The sequence below is a fragment of the Moschus berezovskii genome, chromosome 4, assembly GCF_049115385.1.
Source record: "Moschus berezovskii isolate FMDL1 chromosome 4, NW_MosBer_1.0, whole genome shotgun sequence".
Taxonomy (NCBI): Eukaryota; Metazoa; Chordata; class Mammalia; order Artiodactyla; family Moschidae; genus Moschus; species Moschus berezovskii.
In genome coordinates this window covers 108,300,103-108,325,426 of record NC_142463.1, presented here as the reverse complement: position 1 = coordinate 108,325,426, position 25,324 = coordinate 108,300,103, and the positions used below count along the sequence as shown (strand labels likewise).

Below are 25,324 nucleotides of genomic sequence, written 5' to 3'. Positions count from 1 at the left end.
AAGGATGATGATGCTGTGAGAAAGAGGCGGAGAAAGAAAGGAGGCGGAGGGAAGCAAGCAAGAGAGAAAAGGGTAGAGCACCAATGTCAGCCACCAGCAGAGATGGGGAGAAGAGCAACCAGGGAAGTGGCTAGAGAAGAAGCTTCGGGTGGAGGAGAGGCAGGCAGTGGGGGGACTGAGGAGTGGTGCTCTGCAGCCAGGCCAACCGTGTTTCAGTCCTGGCTCTATTCTTAATCCCCTGAGCTTCTGTTTCCTGATCTATTAATCACAGACATTCCCCACATTACAGGGTGGTTGGGAGGATTAAATTAGATAATGTAGGTATAGCACTTGAAACAATGTTTACACAGAGTAAACACTTGGTAGGTTTGAGTTTCTCCCCTCCTACTTGACTGCTGCCCTCTTTCTGTTTTAGAAGCAGATATTTATCAAGCCAGAAGCTGGGCAGGTTTAGAAAGTCTTTATTACTTAACTCAAGGATGAGCTTGTTCTGAGAGGCTAATTCTTGAGAATTCTTATGACACAAACATTCCAGAAGCCAGCTCGATTTCTTACCAGAAGGAAAGTTTCTGTGAGAATCCAAATGAAAACCGGAGGTTGGTTGCTGAATAAACAGCCAGGAGAACTAGAGGTGGATGATCTTAACATCCTGAGTAACCGGGGATGATGACGTGTGTGTCTCCCCTCGTGTCGGGAGTCAATTTCTTTATCCGTGACATGAGGTTTGGGGAGGCATTAAACCAGATCAGCCTCGGGTGTCACCAAACTGCTACACGTGAAGCTGGTCCTAGACGTTTTACCAATTATTTGGACAAAATATGCTCATTTCCAAGCTAGGAGAATAAGTGAAGGAGACAAGCAGATTTTCCTCAGTTTTATTTATTATTTTTATATTAAAAAGTTTAACACCTGATACTGTGGGTGCATGCTCAGTCGTGTCTGACTCTTCCCGCCAGGCTCCTCTGTCCATGGGGATTCTCCAGGCAAGAATACTGGAGTGGGTTGCCATTTCCTTCTCCAGGGGCTCTTTCTGACCCAGGGATCAAACCCATGTCTTCTGTGTCTCCTGCATTGACAGGCGGGTTCTTTACTGTTGAGATGCCTGGGAAATCCCTGAGATTAGCAGAAGACAAGATAAAGGCTCAAAAAAATGTATAAATGTTGACAAGGAAACTAGAAGTAGACTATGTCCTTGAGTTTCAGTGGATGTGTGGGGCTTGATCCTGGTTTCACGTTGCTGGCATGTCAGACGGCCCCATCTGGGCAATGACGTTGTTTCTGACCGTGCAGCCTGGTTTCTGCTTTTACTGTTGTGTCCACCAACAGTCACTGGGTGCTCCCTGGGACTCTACACGTGCTGTCTCATTCGATCTGTGTGGCAGGTGACAGCGTCCTCACGTCACAGGAGTGATGGGAACCCCCATCCCCAGCGGGGGTGAGGTCACAGGTGAGTGCGGTGACTGTGGTGGCTTGCTTCCTCCGTTTGGAAAGAGATCCTTGATGGTAGCTGGGTGCCTTACCCACGCTGGCTGTGTATAACACCCGGCGTCCCTGGAGACAGGGATTGGTCAACAGCTGAGCGCATGAACCAGGTGGGGCCAGTCACGGCTCTTCCTGGGATGTGTGAGCCCTGGGTTTACACAGCTGGAACAGTCTGTGGCCACGCTCCTTGATATACAGAGAGACCCTGTTACAGTGAGTGCAGCCAACATGCAGAGACACAGTGAGGAGAGAAGGGTGGACAGGTAGAGGATGGTCTTAAGTTCCCGGGGCTGCGGCTCACTGACCTGTGAATTGTCACAGTGACCTTACCAGTTATGTGACACAGTATATCCCTTTTTTTCATCAGTGAGCTTGCCTTGAACTGCCATCTCTTATGGCTGAAAGATCTTGATCAATGGAGCTAGAATACAGTGGAGTTAAGCTTCAATCTCAGACTCCAACGCCTTAACTTCTTTGCTACAACCATTTCCTAGTATTATACACTGATCTCTTAGAACATCCCTCTTTAAACCACTTCCTCATGAGCAATACCCTATGGTTTTACAAATCACTGCTCACCTTCCTGAGTTACCTCTCTTTTTCGGAAACTGCCTTTAGCTCCTTTCTGAGATTTGGGAAGGTCCTAGATTTATCAGAACACATGAGAATGCGTCTCTCAAGCTGAGCGTTTCTGGGAAGAATGTTGATCACTCCCCTTTCTGTTGATTCCAGTTGGCACCAGTTTCACCAAGTGATATTTTCCATCTGTGGCCCCATCTTCTAGCAAATGGCAGAACCGCACTTCAGACCTAGGTCGGTCTGACATCCAGGCCTGAGTGCTTGCCAGCAGGACAGCCAGAATCTAGGCCCCTGAGTCAGGCATCAGACCTTAGCAACTTAGAGGCCCCTGTGCTCTGACCTTGTAAGGAGCTGCTGGCTGGAGAGGCAAGTTCCCAAACCCAGCAGTGCAGGGGAATGGCCCAGAAGGTGCCCGTGCCCCTGGGAGCCCTCTCTCATGAGGACACAAATGAAGGTAAGGGTGGCTGGAGGTGGGCGAGTGCAGAGTGGTTTGTCCCTGGCCAGACTCCTGAGGAATGACCCTGGTTAGAAGGTGGAGACGGCAGTAGAAGGGCCAAGAAGGAGGAGACCTAAGTATTGGGGTTTCTGAGGGTACTAATTGTTCACACCCCTCTCCTTTTTGAGTTTGGAGAAAATGGACCAGAGAATATAATTTGGAACAGCCTTTTAAGTTCCTCTCCTGCTGCTTCTTGAGTTGACCTTCCTCATCTCATCACAGAGGGCAGCTGTCCTCCTGCCCCTGCCCCTGGGAGTAGTGTGGTCACCAGGGAGGTGAGGGCAGGATAGGGTTGGCTGGTGGAAAAAGAGAGCAGCAGGCTAGGAGTGTGGCCTCTTCTATCAGAGCCAGGAGGGAGAGCTGGGGGAGGCATGGACCGGCCCCTCCCTCTGAAGAGCCCTTCTGAGGCGTGGGCTGTTAAGTTGCTCCCTCCCCCAAACTGGCATTGGTAAGAAGGTTGCTGCTGGTGACACTGGAGACAGCTGGATTTGTAGGATGGTAGAAAGTCAGTTTTTGTTTATTTGCCTGCACCTTGCAGCTTATAGTATCTTTGTTCCCTGACCAGGGATCAAACCCAGGCCCCTGGCAGAAAGAGTGCTGAGTCCTAAACAGTGGACCAGCAGGGAATTCCTGCAAGTCAGCTTTTAGAAGGTTCAGGGATGGGGGTAGAGGATTTGGAGTTTTGGAAATGTGGGGTCAAAGGGAGGAGAAAGGGTGGTGGCAATGAGGGACTGTGCTTGTGCCTCCTTCTGGCCATTCACGGGACACTTGCTCCGTGTCAAACACTGGGGATCCCAGCAGCTGACCATACTCAGCATCCATGTCCCAGCAGCCTGATCTAGTTGGGGAAGACACATAAATAAATGGCCACGACTACACATAAAATGTGCTGTTACAGGGCGATTGGCAAAGGGCTGCAGAAGCACGTAGGAGGGACACCTAACTTAACCTCACACCCCACTCTGGGGGTGTGCACATGAACATATGTGTACACGCACTTGCTCAGTATGTGAGGAGGCTGGGGGGAAGATCCAGGGATGCGGCACAGAGGAGTCGATCTCTGAGCTGAATTTAAACGGTGAGTAGGAAGAAGTACATGAAAAAGATCTTCATGACCCAGATAATCACGACAGTGTGATCACTCACCCATAGCAAACAGCCTGGAGTGTGAAGTCAAGTGGGCCTTAGGAAGCATCACTATGAACAAAGCTAGTGGAGGTGATGGAATTCCAGTTGGGCTATTTCAAATCCTGAAAGATGATGCTGTGAAAGTGCTGCACTCAATATGCCAGCAAATTTGGAAAACTCAGCAGTGGCCACAGGACTGGAAAAGGTTACTTTTGATTCCAATCCCAAAGAAAGGCAATGCCAAAGAATGTTCAAACTACTGCACAATTGCACTCATCTCACACGCTAGTAAAGTCATGCTCAAAATTCTCAAAGTCAGGCTTCAGCAATATGTGAACCATGAACTTCCAGATGTTCAAGCTGGATTTAGAAAAGGCAGAGGAACCAGAGATCAAATTGCCAATATCTGTTGGATTATCGAAAGAGAGTTCCAGAAAAACACCTATTTTTGCTTTATTGACTATGCCAAAGCCTTTGACTGGGTGGATCACAACAAACTGTGGAAAATTATCCAAGAAACAGGAGTACCAGGTCACCTTACCTGCCTCCTGAGAAGTCTGTATGCAGGTCAAGAAGCAACAGTTAAAACTGAATATTGAACAACAGACTGGTTCCAAATCTGGAAAGGAGTACGTCAAGGCTGTATATTGTCACCCTGTTTATTTAATTTATATGCAAAATACATCATGCGAAATGCTGGGCTGGAAGAAACACAAACTGGAGTCAAGATGGCCAGGAGAAATATCAATAACCTCAGATATGCAGATGACACCACCCTTATGGCAGAAAGTGAAGAAGAACTAAAGAGTCTCTTGATGAAAGTGAAAGAGGAGAGTGAAAAAGTTGGCTTAAAACTCAACATTCGGAAAACTAGGATCATGGCATCTGGTCCCATCACTTCATGGCAAATAAATGGGGAAACAGTGGCTGACTTTATTTTTTGGGCTCCAAAATCACGGCAGATGATGACTGTAACCATGAAATTAAAAGATGCTTGCTCCTTGGAAGGAAAGCTATGACCAACCTAGATAGCATATTAAAAAGCAGAGACATTACTTTGCCAACAAAAGTCTATCTAGTTAAAGCCATGGTTTTTCCAGTAGTCATGTATGGATGTGAGAGTTGGACTGTAAAGAAAGCTGAGTGCTGAAGAATTGATGCTTCTGAACTGTAGTGTTGGAGAAGACTCTTGAGAGTCCTTTGAACTGCAAGGAGATCCAACCAGTCAATCCTAAAGGATATCAGTCCTGGGTGTTCATTGGAAGGACTGATGCTGAAGTTGAAACTCCAATACTTTGGCCACCTGATGTGAAGAACTGACTCACTGGAAAAGACCCTGATGCTGGGAAAGACTGAGGGCAGGAGGAGAAGGGAAGACAGAGGATGAGATGGCTGGATGGCATCACCGACTTGGTGGACATGAGTTTGAGGAAGCTCCGGGAGTTGGTGATGGACAGGGAAGCCTGGTGTGCTGCAATCCATGGGGTCGTAAAGAGTGGGACACGAATGAGTGACTGAACTGAACCGAGGAGGAAATTCCCTGACGGTCCAGTGTTTAAGATTCTGAGCTTCTAATTCAGGGGCGCTTGTCTGATCTCTGGTCAGGGAACTAAAGTTCCACATACTTCACAGTGTGGCTAAAAAAAAAATAAATAAAGGATGAGTAGGAGATTGATGGCAAAGGTCCATATAGTCAAAGCTATGGTTTTTCCAGTAATCATGTATGGATGTGAGAATTGGACTGAAAAGAAGGCTGATTGCCTAAGAATTGATGCTTTGGTGCTGTGGTCCTGAAGAAGATTCTTGAGAGTCCCTTGGCCTGCAAGGAGATCAAACCAGTCAATCCAAAAGGAAATCAGTCCTGAATATTCATTGGAAGGACTGATGCTGAAGCTGAAGTTCCAATACTTTGGCCACCTGATGTGAAGAGCTGACTCATTGGAAAAGACCCTGATGCTGGGAAAGATTAAGGGCAAGAGGAGAAGGGAGCGACAGAGGATGAGACGGTTGGATGGCATCATCGACCCGATGGACATGAGTTCAAGCAAACTCTGGGAGACAGTGAAGGACAGGGAAGCCTGGCGTGCTGCAGTCCGTGGGGTCACAAAGAGTTGGACACGACTGAGTGACTGAACAACAACAGGACAGGCGGACAAAGCAAGAAGAGGTCTCTCCATGACAGAATGAGTGGCTTGGGCAAGGGCTCAGAGGTACGGAGGGGCATGGCATGTGCCTCAACACAGCTGGGTACCTAGGAAGGTGTGCCATGCTGGGTAGCCTTCTCCTAAAGTTAAGGGAGATCTCTCAGTGTTTTTACCTGCGGAGTGACATGGTCAGATCTGAATTTTAGGAAGATCACCCTGGTGGCAGAACTGAGAGTGGGTCAGAGCGGGGGACAAGGTCAGAGGTGGGGGGAGAGTCCGGATGTGCTTACAATAGCCTAGGAGCAAGGTGAAACAGTGGGATCTCAGGCAGTGTAGACAGAACTGAGCAGTATTTAGAAGGTCAGGTCGACTGACCGGGTAACTGGAGGGCAGTAAGAGAAGACTCTTGAGAGTCCCTTGGACTGCAAGGAGATCCAACCAGTCCATTGTGAAGGAGGTCAATCCTGGGTGTTCATTGGAAGGACCGATGCTAGGGCTGAAACTCCAATACTTTGGCCACCTCATGCGATGAGTTGACTCACTGGAAAAGAGTCTGATGCTGGGAGGGATTGGGGGCAGGAGGAGACGGGGATGACAGAGAATGCGATGGCTGGATGGCATCACCAACTCGATGGACATGAGTTTGAGTGAACTCTGGGAGTTGGTGATGGACAGGGAGGCCTGGCGTGCTGTGATTCATGGGGTCGCAAAGAGTCGGACACGACTGAGCGATTGAACTGAACTGAAGGGGAGGTTAGGAAGACAGCCAAGTTTTTGATTTGGGTCACTGTGTGAATAGAGGTATTATTTGTTGCAACAATAAGAGTCAAGGGAGGTGGCAGATCTGAGGAAGGTTTTTTTTTTTTTTTTAAGCTTATTTTAGATTCAAGCCAGAGTGCATTTGGAGAGAAAGGAAGAGGGCTCATTGAAGATGTCAGATCAGAGCAGGCAGAGAGATGGGCTCCTGGGTACTGGGTGAGGTCCAGAAATAAGACTCAAAGGTTGGGTATAATGTGAGGGGATGGATGGTTGGTCTGTGTAGGAATCAGAAGGTTAGGATTCTAGGGGATTCTTTTTTTTTTTTTTTAATACGGACTATAAAAAAAAAAGTCTATATAGAATTTGTTACAAAAATGCTTTGGTTTCATGTTTTGGCATTTTGGCCACAAGGCGTATAGAATCTTAGCTCCTGACCAGGGATTGAACCCACATCCTCCAGGTTGGAAGGTGAGGTCTTAACCAATGGACCATGAGGGAAGTCTCTAGGGGATTCTTGATGATTGGCTCTTCCAGGGAGGTTTACCATTGTGACCACCTGTATTTAAGCCATGCCTCATTAATTGTGTGAACTTGGGAAAACTTCTCTGAGCCTCAATTTTCTCCTCTGCAAAGAGGTGGTAAGACTGTACCAACTTTCTGGGATTTTTGTGTAAATTAAATGGGATGATATATGGACATCACTCAGTACACAGTAGGTGCCTCACAGTGTCAGTCTGGACTCCTCCAGCAAAGGATATGACAAATCCATTACACATGGAAGATCCAGGATGACCCAAACCCAGAGTGATAATGCAGGTTCTCTCATGCCGAGTAGGCTGTCAGGGGATGTGCTGTGCTGGGCTCAGTCATTCAGTCGTGTCCAACTCTTTGTGACCTCAAGGACTGTAGCCCGCCAGGTTCCTCTGTCCATGGGATTTCCCAGGCAATAATACTGGAGTAGGCTGCCATTTTCTCCTCCAGGAATCTTGCTGACCCAGGGATGGAACGAACCCTCGTCCCCTGTGTCTCCTGCATTGACAGATGGATTCTTTACCACCGAGCCACCGGGGAAGCCCCATCAGGGGATAGCTAGATAAATTATTTCATGCAGTTTGTTAAGAGAAAATATCTCAAAGGAGATTTGGGGAGGGCAGAGGAATAATAAAAAGGATACTTGTGGTGAAAAATTTTGAGTTCAGAGGTTGGTGCAACTTCCCCAAATTGCATGCTTAAGCAAGGGCCCTAGGGGCCCAACAGCGAGACCATTTCTCTTTCCCTGGAACTGCCCCAGGGATGGTGGGGAGGTTGACAGAGCTTGACAGTGTTCAGACCCTCACTTCTGCCACCTAGTTCCTTCCTGCCTCCTCCCTATGGCTTTTAAACTGTTCACAGGCATCCAACTTCCATTTCAGAAGTCCACCTGGGCGTCTCAGCAGGAACTGTCCTGGAAACACTTCAAACGTCATGCAGGTGTGAGAGGTGTGGGTGTGGGAAGGTTTGCTGGAGATGAATCAGCATTGTCTTCTCCTGCCTGAGTCAGGAGCAGGGCTGGGCAAGGGCTGGCGGACCCAGACAGCAGGGAGGGAGAGAGTAGGGAGAGACAAGCCTGCAATGACACGTCTCAACCACCAGGGGGCATGAACAAGACGGGGAAAACCCAGGAGCTGCTGATGGGAAACATTTGGCACCTGGAACCACGCCTGGGGCAAAGAGGACACCCAGCTTCCCAAGCTGGGCACGGGCACAGTCACTGCCAGGATGTGTCCACTGCCTGCCTGCGTCCTGGCTTCTCTGCCTTCGTGAAGAAGTGGAGAGCATAGAATGGAACTGGACTTTGAGGGGTCAGCCTATCCAACCCTGCTGTTCTGCAAGGGGGAAGGAATCACTCTAGATTACACAGCAAGTTAGTGGCAAATTACTGTGATTTTCATCAGTTTCAGGAATATGGCTCCTTGATGGGCACAGCCCTGGTCTCAGTTTCGGGACAGGTGTCCAGATGCTGCCCCCAGCATCAGAGGCGCTCTCTCTTATCTCTCTGGCCTTCCCTTTTCCTTCACGCTTTCCGTGACTGACTGCCTCTTTGTCTCTTCCTCTGTCTGCCTGCTGTCTCCATGCCTGCCAGCCGGGGACTTTGCTGTGCTCCTTCCCTCAGTGGGTCCCCAGAGCAAGATATTTCCTGCAGTCACTCCTCAGGGACTCATAGCTCTCTGAAGCCCTGTTTTCCAACCCAGTGTCTCAGTTCCACTCCTGGGAGCAGGCAGAGAAGTTATGACTTGGTAGCATCATCAGTGATGTGATTTCGGGAGGTGGGAAGGCCCCCTGGTACTGTCCCCAGCACCCCACCCCCTACGGTGCCAACCCTAAACTCGGGATGGCACCTGGTGTGGGCAAGACCCTTTGCTCATGCAGTCCCTGCCCGGTGAGCTCACCACGTGGGAGTGAGGGCGGGAGAAGACAGGCACACGAGTGATTCAGTCGCGATCAGAATGCTCTGAGTACAAAAGAAGCACTTGATGTGGGGCCGAGCAGGTGGAGACGGACTCTGGTTAGCCCTGGGGCGGCTCCGTGAGGCGGGGGCATTGAACTGGCCTTTGAAGGATAGTGGGACTTCGGGAGGCAGGGATGTGGTGAGTGGGCACGTTCTGAGCAGAAGGATGGGTATAGGCGGTCTTGGCCACTCCAGGTGCCCAGACACAGTGAGCAGGCAGTTAGGAGACGTGCAGGAGAGGTTGGATAGGCAGGTAGGGGCCGGAGCCCGAGCACCTCACTTCCAGCAAGGGCCACGGGGAGGCCACTGCAGTTTCTGAGCAGAAGTACCATCTGCCGAAGCCCTCAGTTAAAATGGAAGAAGTGCTGTAAGAAAACAGGGCATTGTACCCCACTGATCCTTACCCTCGGGGAGAACATTTTTTATACCAAGTTTGACCTGAAATAGGTTTTGACAGGGAAGAGCAGTAGCACAAGGGGGCCAAGTGTCTTGGGGAGGAAGGACATTGGGTGGCTTTGCAGAGGTGTAAGAGAGGGTACTGGGGGCCCCCGAGGCCTGGCTTCACTATGCTGCTCAGGCCGCCCGCAAGTCCACTGCGAGTGACCTCCAGGGAAAGAGCAGCCTGGCTTGATGTCTGATCCTCTGTGGGTTCCCAGTCTGAGTTTCTCTGTGGTGTCGTGACCCCAAACTCCCCAGAGTGGGCCTGATGAGGGGGTCTCTGTTCCAGTGCCCTGTCTGCCAGAGCTGGGTCGGGGTTTCCGCCTGCTGCCCCGTGACTTTGGCTGCCCCAGCCCTGGGGGAGGAGGGCGGTGCCGCTGAGTCACTGCCTGAGCCTCCCGGCCTGGAACCGCGGGTGAGTCACCTAGGACTGGGGGCGCCGGAGGAGGGGAAAGAAGCTGGTGGACATCTGGAGGGGGGAGGGGAGCTGGCACACAGGAAGGGCGGTGCCCGGACTGGATTGAGGCAGGAGGCAAGCGGGGCCTGGGAAGGGGCAGCGTGAAGTCTGCTCTTCTCTGAAAGGCCCTCCTCTGGGCTGGGTCCTGAAAGGCCTCAGTGTTTGCCTTTCTGTGGGGAGGGGCCTGGACGAGTGGGTGAGAGTGGCCGAGGCCGTGGCCTCATCCCCAGCCTGGCCTCCTGGCTTGGGGAGCTGTGTGGGCCTCCTCCTCACCTGCCCACCTCCCAAGCTGGAGGAGACTCGTGTTTTCTCCTCCCTTCAACCCTCCTGGGGCCTTCCTTACACACACAGACTGCTGCTCACCCCAGCTGACTATAGCAGGGGCATCTCCCCCTCTCACTGCCTCCCTGTCTCTTGCCAGGCCCCTTCCTAGGGGTCCTTTCCAGGTCTTTTAAAGCACACCCACTTGCCTCAGCACGTCACTGACAGTTATTCTGGGGCCGGCTATTAAAAGTCACTTTGTTTCCCTGCGGTCACCCTTGCCCTCTTCTTCTGGATAGCCCCCAGCTGCCTCCTGGTTCCCAGCACACACACAGGCCCGTGAAGTCCCAGCACGCACCTGCAGCTTCGGGCACGCCAACCAACTGTGACTCGCAGGCATTTGTCATGAGAACAAGACTGGGCCTGAATCTCCAGGCCCCCGTGAACAGGGCCCACCTCCCCTCGCCCAGGGCCCAGAATACCTTTTCCCGGTGACACCTCCCGCTCCCGCTGTGGCCAGGGTGGGGCCGGGGGAGGGGCTGCCCTTGGCTGCCCAGGAGCCGGTATTCTCGGGAAGGGAGGGACTGGGAGGGGGTGTGTGGGGGTGGCAGGAGGCCAGGCTTTGGCGGGATCAGGTTAGGGCAGGTTTGGTTTCCTTAAAATGCAAAGTTGGGGGCTGGTGGGGCTAGCATATAAATTCCAACTCTGGGCACTTGGCCCTTTGCTTTCCTTCTCGAGTTTCTCTCTGCTTTCTGGACTGGTGAGTACCTCTGTCCTGGGCAGGGCTGGGTGGGCACGACCCCCACGGGTTTTTGCCTTTGTCCCTTTGGCTTTTTTTTTTTAATGGATTTTTATTGGAGCAGAGCTGATTTACAGTCTTGCGTTAGTTTCTGCGGCATGTCCCCTTACGTTGCTCTTCGTCTCCTTCTGGTTCCCTTGGTGGAAGGCCCGGGGCCTCTGTGGGTCTCTGCATTTGTGGGGACCTCCTGTGAAGTGTCAGATAGAGGCTTTTTCCCAGTTCCTCTGTGAGGTTTCAGGGTTACTCTTGGGCTCTGTCTTGCATCTCAGTCTGAGTGTCGCTACTTCTTGGGGGTTTGGGGCCAGGCATATGAAGTGTGTGTGGTGGTGGGAGGATTGGGGGGCAGTGCTTTAAGGAGAATCCTGGGTTTGTTAGTTTTTTTTTTTTTGAAAAGTCCTGGATTCCAGCAGGACTAAGAGCCAAGGATCTCAAGTGAGTGGGCCTGCCACTGAGCAGCGGCATAGCTCTGCTGCTTCCTGTCTTCTCCCACCTCCTGAAGGCAGGGCTGGCAGGATGGGCCCAAGGTGCTTCTTGCCTCTGGCGCCTGCTCCTCTGGCCTCACCTTGGGACCTGCCTAATCCTCCCAGGGTGGTGTGACCGCTCTGAGAGGCAGGGCCTTGGAAAGGATGACCTCCAAATTCTGTCCTTGGTCTCAGATTCTGTCCTGATCCTGGGGTACTGGGCTTTTAATTTCTTGAATTCCAGTTCCAGTAGAATCCTTCCTGTTAGGGAGAGTGTTCAGTTGCCAGCACCCCTGCTCCGGTGCCTCCAGTGGGAGGGGAGACGCATTCCCTACCGGGTGAGAGCCCCTGGTCTGACGGAGGATACAGCCTACCCAAGGGAGCTTCCAGTTAGATGGGAGAACGACACCCTCTGGCTGAGGGGGGAATACACTCCTCAGGGAACCTCATACCCCTGGGCTGTAGCCAAGGCCGCTGGCAGAGCCCAGTGAGCCTCACTAACTAGCGCATGGAGACGCCTGTCTCCACAGCCCTGGCACAGAACCCACTGGCCCATGATAGAAGCTGACAGAAAGGATCCCCAGTGGAACTCTGGCCATCCTGCCATTTTTTTTCCCCCATAGACGCTCTGGGCCCCAAGTATGATGGGAGAAGACATGAGGCCCTTCCAAATACAGGGGAAGGTCTAGCCTCTCCCTCACCTACCTGGTGTGAGATGGAGGTATGGCTTCTGGCCAGGGAGCCACAGCCTGAGGAGGAGACGCAGCCCTGCCTGCCCATTCACAGAGGGGCTTGGAGAGGCAGCTTGGGGCACAAGGGCAGCAGATGGTCCTGCAGGCTGGCCTGAGGCATCTCCTTCACTTGCCACCCCTGTAGCCTCAGATCCAAGATGTCCAGTCCCCTGGAGCAGGCGCTGGCTGTGATGGTGGCCACCTTCCACAAGTACTCTGGCCAAGAGGGAGACAAGTTCAAGCTGAGTAAGGGGGAGATGAAGGAACTTCTGCACAAGGAGCTGCCCAGCTTTGTGGGGGTGAGTGGGGCTGACGGGGGGTGAGAGGGTCCTGGTGTGTGGTGTGGGGGCACAGGATGAATCTCTTCTCCCTCCCTGGGTGGGGGTGAAGGGATGCAGACACCAGAGTGGGGTCAAGCCTTTTATGGCCTCACCAGAGTGTGGTCAAGCCTTTTATGGCCTCACCAGAGTGAGAGGGAAGCCTTTGTGTGAATGTGTGAGTGGGTACTCTACTGCTGGCTCTTCCCTGCAGCTTTCCGGAGAGCGGGTGTGCTGTCAGAGCCCAGAGAGGGGAAGTGACGAGCTTGAGATCACACAGCTCTCCTCTGTGATCTCCTTCTCTCTTCCTCCCTCCCTCCTCTCCCTCCTTCGTTTTTCATATTTACTTGCCAAACTAAGAAGGTGTCTGGGGAGGGAAAAGCTCAGCTAAGATGCACCCTGAGTTGTTTTGGAGAGAAATGCCATCAGTTCCCAATCTGCCCCTTGCCCTCCCTTTGATCAATTCCTCCCTCACGTGTGCTTACGTGCTCAGTTGGTCAGTCATGTCCAACTCTTTGCAACTGCACGGACTATAGTCTGCCAGGCTCCTCTGTCCATGGAACTCTCCAGGCCAGAATACTGGAGCGGCTTGCCATTTCCCACTCCAGGGGACCTTCCTGGCCCAGGGGTCACACATTGTGTCTCCCGCATTGGCAGATGGATTGTTTGCCACCTGAGAAGTGCACCACTCCCCCTCCGCCCCACCAAAAAAATATTTCTTTGGCCGCACTGGAGTGAGGACAGAGGGAGGTACATGGGCAGGAAGCTCTGGCTCTCCGCCTCCTTCCACAGGCCAGTGGGCTCTGTGCCAGTGCTGCAGAGATGAGCGTCTCCCTGGGCTGGTTAGTGGGGCTCGCTGGGCTCTGGCAGCAGCCTTGGGTACAGTCCAGGGGTACGAGGTTCCTTGAGAGTGCCTAGGGAGGAGTCTTAGTTGAAGCATGTGGGATCTAGTTTCCCGACCAGGGATCGAATCCAGGGCCCCCTGCACTGGGAGTGTGGAGTCTTAGCCATTGGACCAAATCCCAGTGGAGTCTTAGCTGCTGGAACAAATCTCAGAGTCACATCTCAAGCTTTGAACATTCGATGCATGTCCTTTTTTCTTAAAAAAATATTTTTGATCATACTTTTAAAATTTGGTTTTATTTTATCCAGTATGGGAAAGAGTCTGCCTTTTTGGAATTCATTTTTCTGGTGATGAGGCGTGGTGGTGGCTTCAGAAAGCTTGAGTTTCCTCACCAGCAGGATGTGGGTAAAGCCCATCTTGCTGGGCCCTTGTGGGGAGGATCTGGAGATCTGCCAGCAGGGAGAGCTGGAGGCTCTGGCTCATGCACATCCCCGTGTCCCCACTCACAGGGCACCCTAGAGCTCCCAGGACCTCCCTGATCACCACCACTGCAGGTGCTTCTTGCTCACCACTTAGCTGCTGCCCAGGGAGGAGGGGAAGCTGGGTCCCGCCCCGAGAGCAGATGGCCTGACTGTCTCTTGCTTCCAGGAGAAGGTGGACGAGGAGGGCCTGAAGAGGCTGATGGGCGATCTGGATGAGAACAGTGACCAGCAGGTGGACTTCCAGGAGTACGCCGTCTTCCTGGCCCTCATCACTATCATGTGCAATGACTTCTTCCAGGGCTCCCCAGCGCGGTCCTGATGCAGAGCTCGTGGCTCCCTGCTGTGGGTCTCTTTGGCCCAGGAGGACTCTCTATCTTTTTTTAGTTTTACTCAATAAACTTATTTTGCTGGTTGACAGTATTTTCATTGCTCAATGTTGCCCTGTCATCTGGCTGGCCCAGGTGCTGTGCTGAAAGTTAAAGACCCAAAGCTGCTTTTTGTTGTGAGCTGTCTTTATCCCTTTCAGGGCAAGATCATACAATTCCTTTAAAAATGTTGTGGGCTTCCTGTGTATCAACTTATAAATTCAGTTAGACAAAAGCCACATTTATAAATCTCTTTGAGACTGGTCCTTTCCACCTTAGAGTCAGGGTGCTGGGAGAAAACGTCCTTGTGATTCTTAAAGACACTCTTGTCTGACAGGGTCAAGAAGATGCACTGTTAAAATTATTAGAAGACATATTATGTATCTGAGATCTGAGACTTGCCCTTAAATCTTTTTGAAGTCCACATGAAATTTCTCCTCTTTGACTTTATCTTACCCTGAGGCCCTTTTCCTTGGCAGGGCCAAGGATTTGATCTTGGCCCCAAGGCCATTTATTACTTTGAGAGCCATTTGTTGTCTGGGAAGACTGTCTGGGGTTCCCCTGGTGGCTCAGACAGTAAAGAATCTGCCTGTAGTGTGGGAGACCCGGGTTCAATCCCTGGGTCAGGAAGATCCCTGGAAGAAAGGAACGGACACCCACTGCAGTATTCGTGCCTGGAGAATCCTCTGGATAGGGGAGCCTGGTGGGCTATAGTCCATGCGGTCGCAAAGAGTCGGACACAACTGAGCAACTAACATGAACTTGTACTACAGCTGTCCTGGGCCCTCTATATTTTCTCTAAATTCTACTCAAATTGAAGAGCTCCTTTTTTTCGGCTGAACCGTGAAGCCTGCAGGATCTTAGTTCCTCCACCAGTGATCCAACCCATGCCCCCTGCAGTGGAAGCGAGGAGTCAAAAAGAGTTTTAACGATAAGGAAAGAGGGGGATGGATAGTGGACAAAATGGACAATATTTTTGTGAATTACTTTCTTACTTTTCTCACTTCCCTGGGAAGCTCTGATGCTTGGGAACTGCTTACAGAGTAGCTCAGACAAAAGCTCTCTCAAAATAGGGAGTGAGGAGGTTCTGGGACAACCCTGCTTGTTCTCACTGTTCCACTTTAACTGCACATTTGGGGCTGGTGCTGGGCAAGGTTGGGCAGGCTGAGCCATGAAAAGAGAGGAGCCTATTTCCTAATACCCTGTAGGAAAAGGAACCAGTGAATACAGGTCAGGGATGTATGATAATGGTAATTAACACTTCCTCAGCAGTTCCCAAAGCTGCTTTCATGCACACTGTTTCTTCAGCCCCATGGTAACCCCCAGAGAACTGTCATTAGGCCCCTTTCAAGGAAAGCAAGGAAATCGAGAGGAGGCAGCGTCTGCCATTCAAGGCGCTCTCGTTTTGGCCAGGCTCTCTGATAGGCCTGTTCGAGCAACATCCCACTGACTCTTCACAGCAGTTGGATGAGGGCTGTATTACTAGTTTCCACATTTCACAGAGGAGGACATTGGGGCTGGGAGAGGTTAAATACGGGCTTCCCTGGTGGCCCAGTGGTAAAGGATCTGCCTGCAGTTCAGGAGACATGGGTTTGATCCCTGTGTCAGGAAGATTCCCTGGAGTAGGGACTGGCTACTCACTCCAGTATTCTAGCCTGGGAAATCTCATGGACAGCGGAGCTACAGTCCTTGGGATTGCAAAAGAGTCCGACATGACTTAGCGACTGAGCAGCAGCAACAGAAGTTATCCAGAGAGCGGAACTGGAATTTGCCCCAGGTCTGCGAGAAAGGGTCTCCTGCTTAAGGGACATGCAGGTGGCAGCCTGGGCCTTCCTCTCCTTCCTCTTGGGCTTTGTGTGAGATGAAGGGGGCCTGGATGGGCAGAGTCCAGATGCCCTTGGTCTCTAGATCCTGAAGACATGGGGAAGTGGGTCCACTTATTGGTGATCGCATGACCGTAGTGTGACTGTTGGCAGTGGATCCTGGCTTCTGCTGGCGCTCTGTCCCAGATTCTGGAGCTGTTTGGGCTGGTGGAGACTTGGCTGCCTCTGGAGCTGTCCCCCGACTGGCTAGGCCCCGAATGGGACACATTTCTTTCTGTGTATTTGACAAACTAAGAAACACATGAGTTTCCAGCTGGTCTCAGTAAACTTCCCTCATCCCACTGCTCTCTGCAAATCTCCATGCCAAGGCAGAGAGCAGGAGGGTCTGGAAAATGGTGCTTGCTATTCAGGGGCCTGCTGGCCAGATTCTCTCTCACTTTCTCCTGGAATTAGGGCAGGGAGCAGAACCTCAGGGAAATATATCTCCCCTTCCATTGTGTTCCATTGCGACTTTGCTCTTTGCTCTTCAGGGTCTGTCCTGCAAGAAAAGAGGGACAGGAGGCAAAGGTGGATTCTGAGACAGAGTTCAATTCAGTTCAGTCGCTTAGTTGTGCCTGACTCTTTGCGACCCCATGGACTGCAGTACTCCAGGCTTCCCTGCCCATTACCAATTCCCAGAGCTTGCTCAAACTCATGTCCATCGAGTCGGTGGTGCCATCCAACCATCTCATCTTTTGTTGTTTCCTTCTCCTGCCTTCAATAGGAGTGACGCAAATGAGGCTCCCCATGCTCCCTCCTTTGGGTCATTTGAACTCCTCACCGACTTAGGGCTCCCATCCAGGAAATGGGCACAGTCAGGCATTGACTAGGCACTCAGAAGAGGTAGTAGGTCTAAGCTCTACAGATTCTCTTTGATCTCAGTTCAGATTCTCTCCCCAACCCCATTCCCTAATTCTGTAGCAAAGGCCTCCCTGGCTCCAGCCTTGGTAAATCAAATACCCCTTTCCACACTCTCTCCACACTGGGCTCAGATGATGAGAGAGAGGAGATGAGTCAGTTTGAGGAAGTTCATTGACCCCCACAGGGCTATGAGACTGGGGGTGGGGTCACCCTGTCCCTTGGGCCCAGGTCCTTGTGGCACAAGCACAAGAATGTTTGGACGCTCCAGGACATTTCATCTTATTTCTCCCTGAGATGCAGAACCAGACACTGACCTTCGGGGGCAAGGGGGTTTCCCAGAGGCCTTTGTAAGGTGAAGGTGGTGATAGTGGGGGACCGAGGCAAGGAGGGAGGGGAGATGGAGAGGAGGCACAGTCCTGCCAGGTCAGAGAGCATCTGCTTCTCTTCCTGCCACCCCCATCGAGTGGGGGTTTTGCATGCGGTTGCTGAGTTAGACGCGGGGTCCTCCGCTCTCACACGCTCCATGGGGCCGTCAAATGATATGAAAAACTTTCACACTGAAGTCTCAGGGCAGGAATCTTCCAGATTAAAAAAAAAAAAAATCAAGACCCAAACAAGGTAAAGGACATGCTCATGGTGGAGAGAGGAGGGTGGTGGAGCTCAGAGTGAGGGCTCAGTGAAGCGGTCTTCTCATGACGGTCCTCCAGCCCCTAAGCACCTCCTTCCAGACCTTCCCGTCCACCCACCCTCCCCTCAGCTGTCACCTCCTAGGGTGAGCGCCTGCCTGCCTCAGTCTGCGCAAACAAAGGGGAGGAGTCCCGGGAAGGTTCAGCCAGGCTGAGAAACAGGAAGGGCTAGGGGATAAGGACTCGGACTGGGAGCAGGCTGCCGGGCTCTTCCTTGACCACTCACATAAAGTACCCCAGGCCCCACCACTGTAGCCCTGCTTTCTTGCTCTTCCTTGCATTTATGTTATCCATCTATCACACTATATTTGTTACTGTTTGTTGCCTGCGTTAGAGGGCCCTTTCCACCGAACTTGGATTTTGTCTGTTCTGTTTATGGCTATACCTCCAATGCTTAGGAGAGGTGCTTCTAAATATTCACATGAGGACTTCTTGGTGGTGCAGTGGCTAAGAATCCACCTGCTAATGCAGGGGACACAGGTTTGATCTCCGGTCTGGGAAGATTCCACATGGTATGGAGCAGCCCAGCTGCGTGTGCCTAGAGCCCATACTTTGCAACAAGAAAAGCCACTGCAATGAGAAGCCCTCACACTGCAATGAAGAGCAGCCCTCGATCCTCACAACTAGAGAAAGCCCCTTGGGCAGCAACGAAGATCCAGCACAGCCAAAAATAAGTATACTTTTAAAAAATAAATACTGCAAGGAGATCCAACCAGTCCATTCTAAAGGAGATCAGTCCTCGGTGTTCATTGGAAGGACTGATGCTAAAGCTGAAACTCCAATACTTTGGCCACTTCATGTGAAGAGCTGACTCACTGGAAAAGACTCTGATGCTGGGAGGGATTGGGGGCAGGAGGAGAAGGGGACAACAAAGAATGAGATGGCTGGATGGCATCACCGACTTGATGGACATGAGTTTGAGTGAACTCCGGGAGTTGGTGATGGACAGGGAGGCCTGGCATGCTGTGATTCATGGGGTCACAAAGAGCTGGACACGACTAAGCGACTGAACTGAACTGAATTGAAGTGACATGAGTCATGAATGACTCTTACTCCGTCACTAATTAGTTGTGTGACTTGGGCAAGTTACCTACCTCTCAGTTAACATTTATACCTTTACCATGTGCCAGCGTGCCAGCGCTATTTGTCCATGAGCTATGTACATATTAACTCATTTATGCCTCACAGCAGTCCTGTGAAATGGAGACCATTATTTCCCTTGGTCATCCACAGATGATGAAAATGAGGCCTGGAGAGGTGAGGGGATCTGTCTGAGGAAGGTGGCTGCTCTTGGCATACCTGGGATGGCAGAGGCGGGAGCAAGTGCTTGACTCAGAACTGAATTACTTGCTGGTCCACATTGACCCCCTGCTTCTGTCCCCTACTCCCCATAATTCCTTGCCTATAAAACAGAGATAATCACAGCCCTCCCTTCCCTGCCCTCCCACTGCTTGCTTCCCTCATGTAAAGGGGCTGAGTCTTCATGGAGCTGATGGCAAGGTTGAGCTTCAGGTGCAGGGAGGCTCAAGGGAGGCCAAGGTGTCATGAACTCTCTAGATGCCTCATAAGCATTAGGGTTTCTTCCCTATTCCATACTCTTCTGGATCTTGAGTTCTCTTCCTGAGAAATGAGGAGGGGTCTCTCAGGCCCAGGATGAGGGGCGGGAGGAGAGAAGGGATATAAAGGGATTTCCATTTCTGGTAATATGGCGATCTGTGCCGGTTCCAGCTAAAAACAACAAAAAGTGCTGGAGAGAATAAAAACAGCTTTTCAAAGCCTTAAAGAGCTCACAAGGCGGTAAGGAATGAGATCAAAATCTAAGTGAAAGCAGATTCCAGGAAGAGAGCCCGGCGCGGGCCCCTTATGTCCTGAGGACATCACTAAACTGAGCCAAAGTGACCTTTGGCTTTGTTTGTGGAAAGAGGAAGGGTTCATTTGAGGAGCGGAGGCAAAGGGGACACCCCACATAACGCTGGGACTCCAAAGGGCTATACCCTTAAGCCCCAAACCAGAGGAAACCTACCCCCACCCCAAGGGAGTTAAGGGAACTCGGCCCTGGTGCCATGTGGAGCCGGGAGGACAGGAAACAAACCTTCAGAGCTCTAGCTCCAGGCCGCCGCGGTGCTTGGTGGGGTGGGGTGAGGGGGGCACCAGGAAAACACAGCCCAGACTTCTGGAAGGGCCCCTAGGAGCAGCACACCTTGCTCCTGGGTTTCAAAGACATTCTACTGATGATCCCCCCAGGGAAGCAAGCAGTTTTCAGCCCAAGGTGCTGTTTCAGGGGCTCCAAACAGCTCCAGTACTGTGGTTCTTTATGTCTCAGCACAGAAAAGAATTCAGGGAGAGGTGAAAAGATACAGTGAAGAAATGATTTACTGGATAGGACGCTTGTGAGACTTACAAGTAGGAGGAGGAGAGACGCCACAGCGTGAGAACTTACTGGGCTACAGTCTTACAATCAGAGGAAAAGTGGGGAGGGGAGAAGACCTTCCTTTTCCTTCTTGAGTAGACATCAATGCTTCTATCATTAGCTCCTCCTCCAGGTTGAGCAGGGGAGTTTTCTTGTCTTTACATAGTCAAGCTAGGTTCACAAATTATTGTTTTTTTCATGTGTACAGACAGCATGTCCTAGGGGTCATCAGCTCACTGAGCTCACTGTGCAGTGTGTGGGTCTCATGCTACCGTCGTTTCATTGTTTGGGGGATGTCTTGTGCTTCTGTTGTGTGGTTTTGTTGCTAAGGAAGCCTGCTTGGTTCTGTGGTCAAGCAAACCTGCTTTCAGGCTTCCCTGGTGACTCGGTGGTAAAAAATACACCTGCCAATGATGTGGGTTTGATCCCTGGGTCAGGAAGATCTCCTGGAGAAGGAACTGGCCACCCACTCCAGTATTCTTGCCTAGGAAATCCCATGGGCAGAGGAGCCTGGCAGGGTACAGTCCATGGGATTTCAAAGAGTCAGATACAACTTAGCGACTAAACAACAGCAACAAACCTGCTTTCTTGAGTAATCATTAACATTCAGGGGTCTTCCATCCTTTTTCTACTTACCATCCCCTAGTGGGATTACCTATTTAATCACCTGTTTTGTCTCTTTGAAAGTGAAAATGTTAGTAGCTCAGTTGTATCTGACTCTTTGTGAGCCCATGGACTCTAGCCCCCCAGGCTCCTCTGTCTGTGGAATTCTCCAGGCAAGAATATTGCAGTGGGTAACCATTCCCTACTCCAGGGGATCTTCCCGACCCAGGGATTGAACCCCAGTCTCTTGCATTGCAAGCAGATTCTTTACCATCTGAGCCACCAGGACTATGCCCCCATCACAAAGACTGTCGGTCTGGGGATCAAGCAAGGAGAGTGTCTGATGGGCTCAGTGGTCTCACCACAAATGGGGATCTGAACCAGAGGCTCACCGAGATCCCCTCTGGCACGGGGATTCTCTGCGGGTGAGGCAGAAATGTGTCCTCATTTTGTCTTCTTCTGGGATGCCTCTTCAGCATGGAGAGATAGGGGGCGGCTGTGATGAATGACCTGTCTCCTCTGGCCATGCAGGAAGGAGATGGACAGGAGGCCATGCCCTCTTCCCAACGCTGGGGGAGGGCAGAGGGAAAATGAAGAGGTGGTGGTGTTTGCAGCCTTTGATGTGTGCATGGCTAGGTGTGTGAGTGGGGCTTGTAGTAGGGGTTGCCAGGGAAGGAGGCGGGGGAGCCCCTGGGGGGCATCCTGAACTTGACCTACTTGGATCTCCCCATAATTACTCCCGTCCTTCATCAGGAGGCTACAAATAGGGATGTCCTGCCTCTGGGTTCCTCCACTTGAAACGCCAACATCAGTGGTGAGTGCCAGCTGCTTGGGTCCTGCCCTGGGTTGGGTGTTGGTCAGCCCGAGTTCTGTCTCCTGGCTCAGGGCCTGAGCTTTGGGGCAGAGGATGACCACAGCAGGGGCTGAAGAGGTGAAGGGAGTCTGGTCATAGACTCGGGTTCCCTGGCACAGTGAGGGGATGCTGGGGAGCTTGGGTTTAGGGGGTGTGCAGAGCTGAGGTCTGGCTGAGGGATGGGGACGATGGGCTTAAAGCACTGCTGTTGCCCGCAGTTAGTTCCCCCTCACCCACCCCCTTCATTCCTCCCTGGGGGGTGAGATGGGCCAGGGAGGCGGGCAAGAGAGGACTCCCTCTAGTCTCCAGGCACCAAGCTCCTGAAAAAGCCACAGTGGTGGCGCCAGGCAGGCTGGCAGGAACCCAGGAGGGCAGTTCAGCCCCTCTGCATTTCCCTATTCCCTGCCATCATGGCCCTTTCCTCTCCTGGGAACCCGGAACTCTGCTCCAGTCCTGGGCTGTCACAAAGCGTTAAATCCCGGGCAGCACTTAACCCTATTGTCTCTCCCTACATCTTGACCAGGGCCCAGCAGGGGACAAATCATTAGGGAGGGAGAGAGCCTTGGCCCAGGCTGCCACATGCTGCAGGACTCCTGTCCCCTGGGGGAACCAGGAGTGAGTCACTCAGCTCACGTGGAAACAACACATGCCTTCCTGGCTGCCTTAGGGTTTCCCCAAGCTGGAGGCATCTCCCAGGAGGGCTGTGGGAGGGGCCAGTGGAATGGGGGTGGGTGGGAAATTCTGGGGATGGCTTCCCCTCTAACAGAACGGGGTACCTGTTTGCAGAGCCTTCTGTCTCAAGACCCTCGGAGGTCAGGGGGATGGCTATAGTTGGGGCAGATCACAGATTGGTCCCTACTGCCGTTGCCTGTCTCCAGAGACCATCTGATTCAGGTCCCTGATAAGGTCTGTGAGGTGGGATTAACCCCATTTCCCAGATAAGGCACCTGAGACCTTAAATGGCTCATCATCGTCTGCACAGCTAGTCAGAGGTGTAGTGGATCTTTGGATGCAGCTTCCCTGAGTTCAGGGCAGAAGGGATGGTGAAGGGGTGGTGGTGAGACTGTGGGGTTCCTCTGAGACCTGACTCTCTCTTAGGATGCTCAGCTTTGCCAAGGGCCTGAAGCTGGGAGCCCCGAGCAAGGATCTCTGTGTAGGTTCCTATGGAAGGGGCTCTGGGGTCCTGAAGGGGAGGAAGATTCTAGGGTCAGGGGGCTGTGTTTCAGAGGGTGATGCAGAGCCGGACTGGGCCATTGTTGGGTGTCAGATGAGAAAAGATGGAGACAGTAAGTGGGGGTTTCCCTGGTGGCTCAGATGGTAAAGAACCCTCCTGCAAGGCAGGAGACCCAGGGTTAGATCGCTGGATCGGGAAGATCCTCTGGAGAAGGAAAGCAAACTACTCCAGTATTCTTGCCTGGAGAATCCCATGGACAGAGGAGCCTGGTGGGCTACAGTCCATGGGGCCACAAAAGTCCAACATGACTTAGCGACTAAACTACCACCACTGTGGGGGAGTGAGGTAACGGGTGGGCCACTCTCTCTGGGGGCGGTCAGAGAATAAATGAGGAGGAGCTGGTGTAGTCAAGGAGGGCTGCTCAGAGGAGGGGGAGCCTGTGGGGTTGGAAGCGTGTCGGGGGTTCATCCAGGCCTGGGCTCAGTCCCTGGGACACTTGAAGCGCAGAGGTGAGAAGAGCGCTGACTTGGCTTCTGGCATGCGTCCCACCTTTGTTCCATGACAGTCACTATGGCCAGTCTTCTGGAGCAGGCGTTGGCTACGCTCGTGAGCACCTTTCAGGAATATTCACAGTTCTCTGGAAACCCGCTCTGCCAGGCGAAGTTCAAGGAACTCCTGGAGAAGGAGCTGCCTACCTGGACCCCGGTGAGCACCTGGGGTGAGCCCCCACGGGAAGCACTGCTTGAATTCTGCAAAGAGACCCTGCTCTGAGTCTGGGCACAAGGGGGCGGAGGTTAGGCTGTGGGGAGGGATGCTGTGAGGGAACCAGGCACACCAGGAATCTCAGTTTCCTCATCCCTAAAGTGGAAGAAAATCACCTTCCAGACTGTCTGGCAGGGCAGTTGGGAAGACTTGAGTGAGAGCTCTGTGAAGAACGCCCGACACGCAGTCGGCATCCGTAAATGAGCTGAGAAAGGGGATTTGGGAGGGGAACTGACTCGGTGAATCCTCAGAACAGGGAGGCTGAGGTTGACCCCAGAGGGGCATGGGTTGCTGACGGCTGGGGCCACTGTGGGGAGGAGGCGTGGAGGGGAGGGAAGCTGGGTGTGTGCGCCAGGCTGCTCTGCCCTCCTCATCCCTGCCCGCCCCACCCCACGCAGACCACGCTTCGGGAGTGTGACTACAAGCAGTTCATCAGTGTCCTGGACACCAACAAGGATTGCCAGGTGGATTTTGTGGAGTACATGCGCTTGCTCGCCTGCCTCTGCATCTACTGCCATGAGTCCTTCAAGGACAGCCCCCTGAAGCCCTCCTGCTCCCAGTAACGGGCAGGGCTGCTGTCAGAGGGCAGAGGTCGGGGTCCTCTCGGGACCTGGGCACGTCCCCGGGCCCCTTCTTCTCGAATCTCCCAGGTTTGCCCCTGGTGTGTCAACCCATGAGTCCAGGAGGCACAAGGGGACCATCCCCAGAATCACAGCTAGTGGTCTGAAGAGCAGCCAGCCGCTGCCTCCCCCACCAGCCGCAGCAGTGGTGGCTGTCAAGGCCCAGAAGAGCCTGTCTGGGAGAGACATTGTGGCGGCAAAGGCCTCCTTTGTTCCTAATAAAAAACTGGCATCACTTGGCTTCGTTTGGTTCTTCTGAGAGGATGGCCTGGGGACAGAGTCCCACTGGGGCGTCACTCCTCCCTGGACTTTTCCACGGGAGGACAGGAGGTTGAGGGCAGTTTCAGACCCTGCGGAAATGCAATGGTCCCAATGTCCAGCAGGAAGGAGGAAGGCGTGGGGGCAGCTTGGGGACAATGTCCATGGGAGGCTGGCGGGGCGGGGGCTCTCTGTCTGTCCGTATCGGGCGGGTCTCTGAAGAAGAAGCTCCCTTGGGCTGTGAAGGAGGTGAGAGGGGGTCAAACTCAGGCCCCCAGACCGGATGTTCTGGGAGCAGGGTAGGGCCGAAGGGGAGAGGGCGGGTCTGTTACCGCCCTGGGCTGTGAGAGCCCAGAGAGCAGCACTAATCGGATTAGGGGTTGGACCAGGGTGTTGCTCCCTGACCATCTGGGGAGGGGTGCTCTGCTGTTGAAGGGCAAGGAGGGAGACCTTCAGGCAGACCCCTCTCCTTGAAGCCAAAGCCACCTGAAGGGTTTAACCCCGACTCCTGACCCTCCCTCGACCCCTGAGCACATACCTTACCCTGAGAAGTTCCCCTGACCCCTGCCTCCCCTCATTTTGTGCTGCATCGCCTCTAACTTTCCTCCGCTACCTGCCCTCTTCATCCCTGGCACCCAGCCCAAATCTGAGCCCCCTCCCACACCCTCTGCCCCAGTCCATCCCTGAGCCCTAAGGCATGCCTCTCCTTCCCCATTCCATCACTCCTGCATCCAGTGCCTTTCTCCAAGGATGTGCCTGTGGTGGTCCCCAAGCCTCCTTTGGGTGTTAGCCTGTTCCTCCTCCCAGACCCCAGCTCCCGTCCTGGGGCTCACTCAACATAGTAGGAAGCTCTTTGGGGAGGGGCGCAGGGCAGCATGAGCCGTCCCCAGCACCGAACCGAGGGGCCCTCCCTGTGCTCTCGGGCTGCCACGTTCCAGGGCAGTTTCCCACCTGCCACCTTCCACCCCTCTCTGCCTGGTGGGACCACATCCTCCTTGTCCCTC

At 52.7% G+C, this 25,324-nt stretch overlaps 2 protein-coding genes and 1 long non-coding RNA gene across 9 annotated transcripts; 2 read left to right on the top strand and 1 right to left on the bottom strand.

Annotated features, from left to right (window-relative positions):
* Positions 1–874: 874 nt before the first annotated feature.
* On the bottom strand, positions 875–12,374 carry LOC148778194 (uncharacterized). The gene is made up of 3 exons (XR_016037322.1): positions 12,198–12,374; positions 10,715–11,218; positions 875–1,668 (listed from the first exon to the last, which is right to left on the bottom strand). It is a non-coding gene; the product is annotated as an uncharacterized LOC148778194 (long non-coding RNA).
* On the top strand, positions 2,357–24,287 carry S100A3 (S100 calcium binding protein A3). 5 transcript variants are annotated; one of them, XM_055403053.2, is made up of 3 exons: positions 2,357–2,515; positions 23,246–23,385; positions 23,841–24,287. In XM_055403053.2, the coding sequence occupies exons 1-3, from the start codon at positions 2,458–2,460 to the stop codon at positions 24,003–24,005; spliced, it is 363 nt and encodes a 120-aa protein (XP_055259028.1). In that variant the 5' UTR covers positions 2,357–2,457; the 3' UTR covers positions 24,006–24,287. The 5 variants fall into 5 exon arrangements, with proteins under 5 accessions (XP_055259028.1, XP_088691906.1, XP_088691904.1 ...); XM_088835780.1 differs by lacking the exon at positions 2,357–2,515 and adding an exon at positions 21,414–21,467; XM_088835778.1 differs by lacking the exon at positions 2,357–2,515 and adding an exon at positions 22,285–22,412.
* Positions 10,894–14,281, top strand: S100A2 (S100 calcium binding protein A2). Of its 3 annotated transcripts, XM_088835777.1 has the most exons (3): positions 10,894–11,004; positions 12,382–12,522; positions 14,033–14,281. In XM_088835777.1, the coding sequence occupies exons 1-3, from the start codon at positions 10,894–10,896 to the stop codon at positions 14,183–14,185; spliced, it is 405 nt and encodes a 134-aa protein (XP_088691903.1). In that variant the 3' UTR covers positions 14,186–14,281. The 3 variants fall into 3 exon arrangements, with proteins under 3 accessions (XP_088691903.1, XP_088691901.1, XP_088691902.1); XM_088835775.1 differs by lacking the exon at positions 10,894–11,004 and having other exon boundaries at positions 14,036–14,281; XM_088835776.1 differs by lacking the exon at positions 10,894–11,004.
* Positions 24,288–25,324: the final 1,037 nt, after the last annotated feature.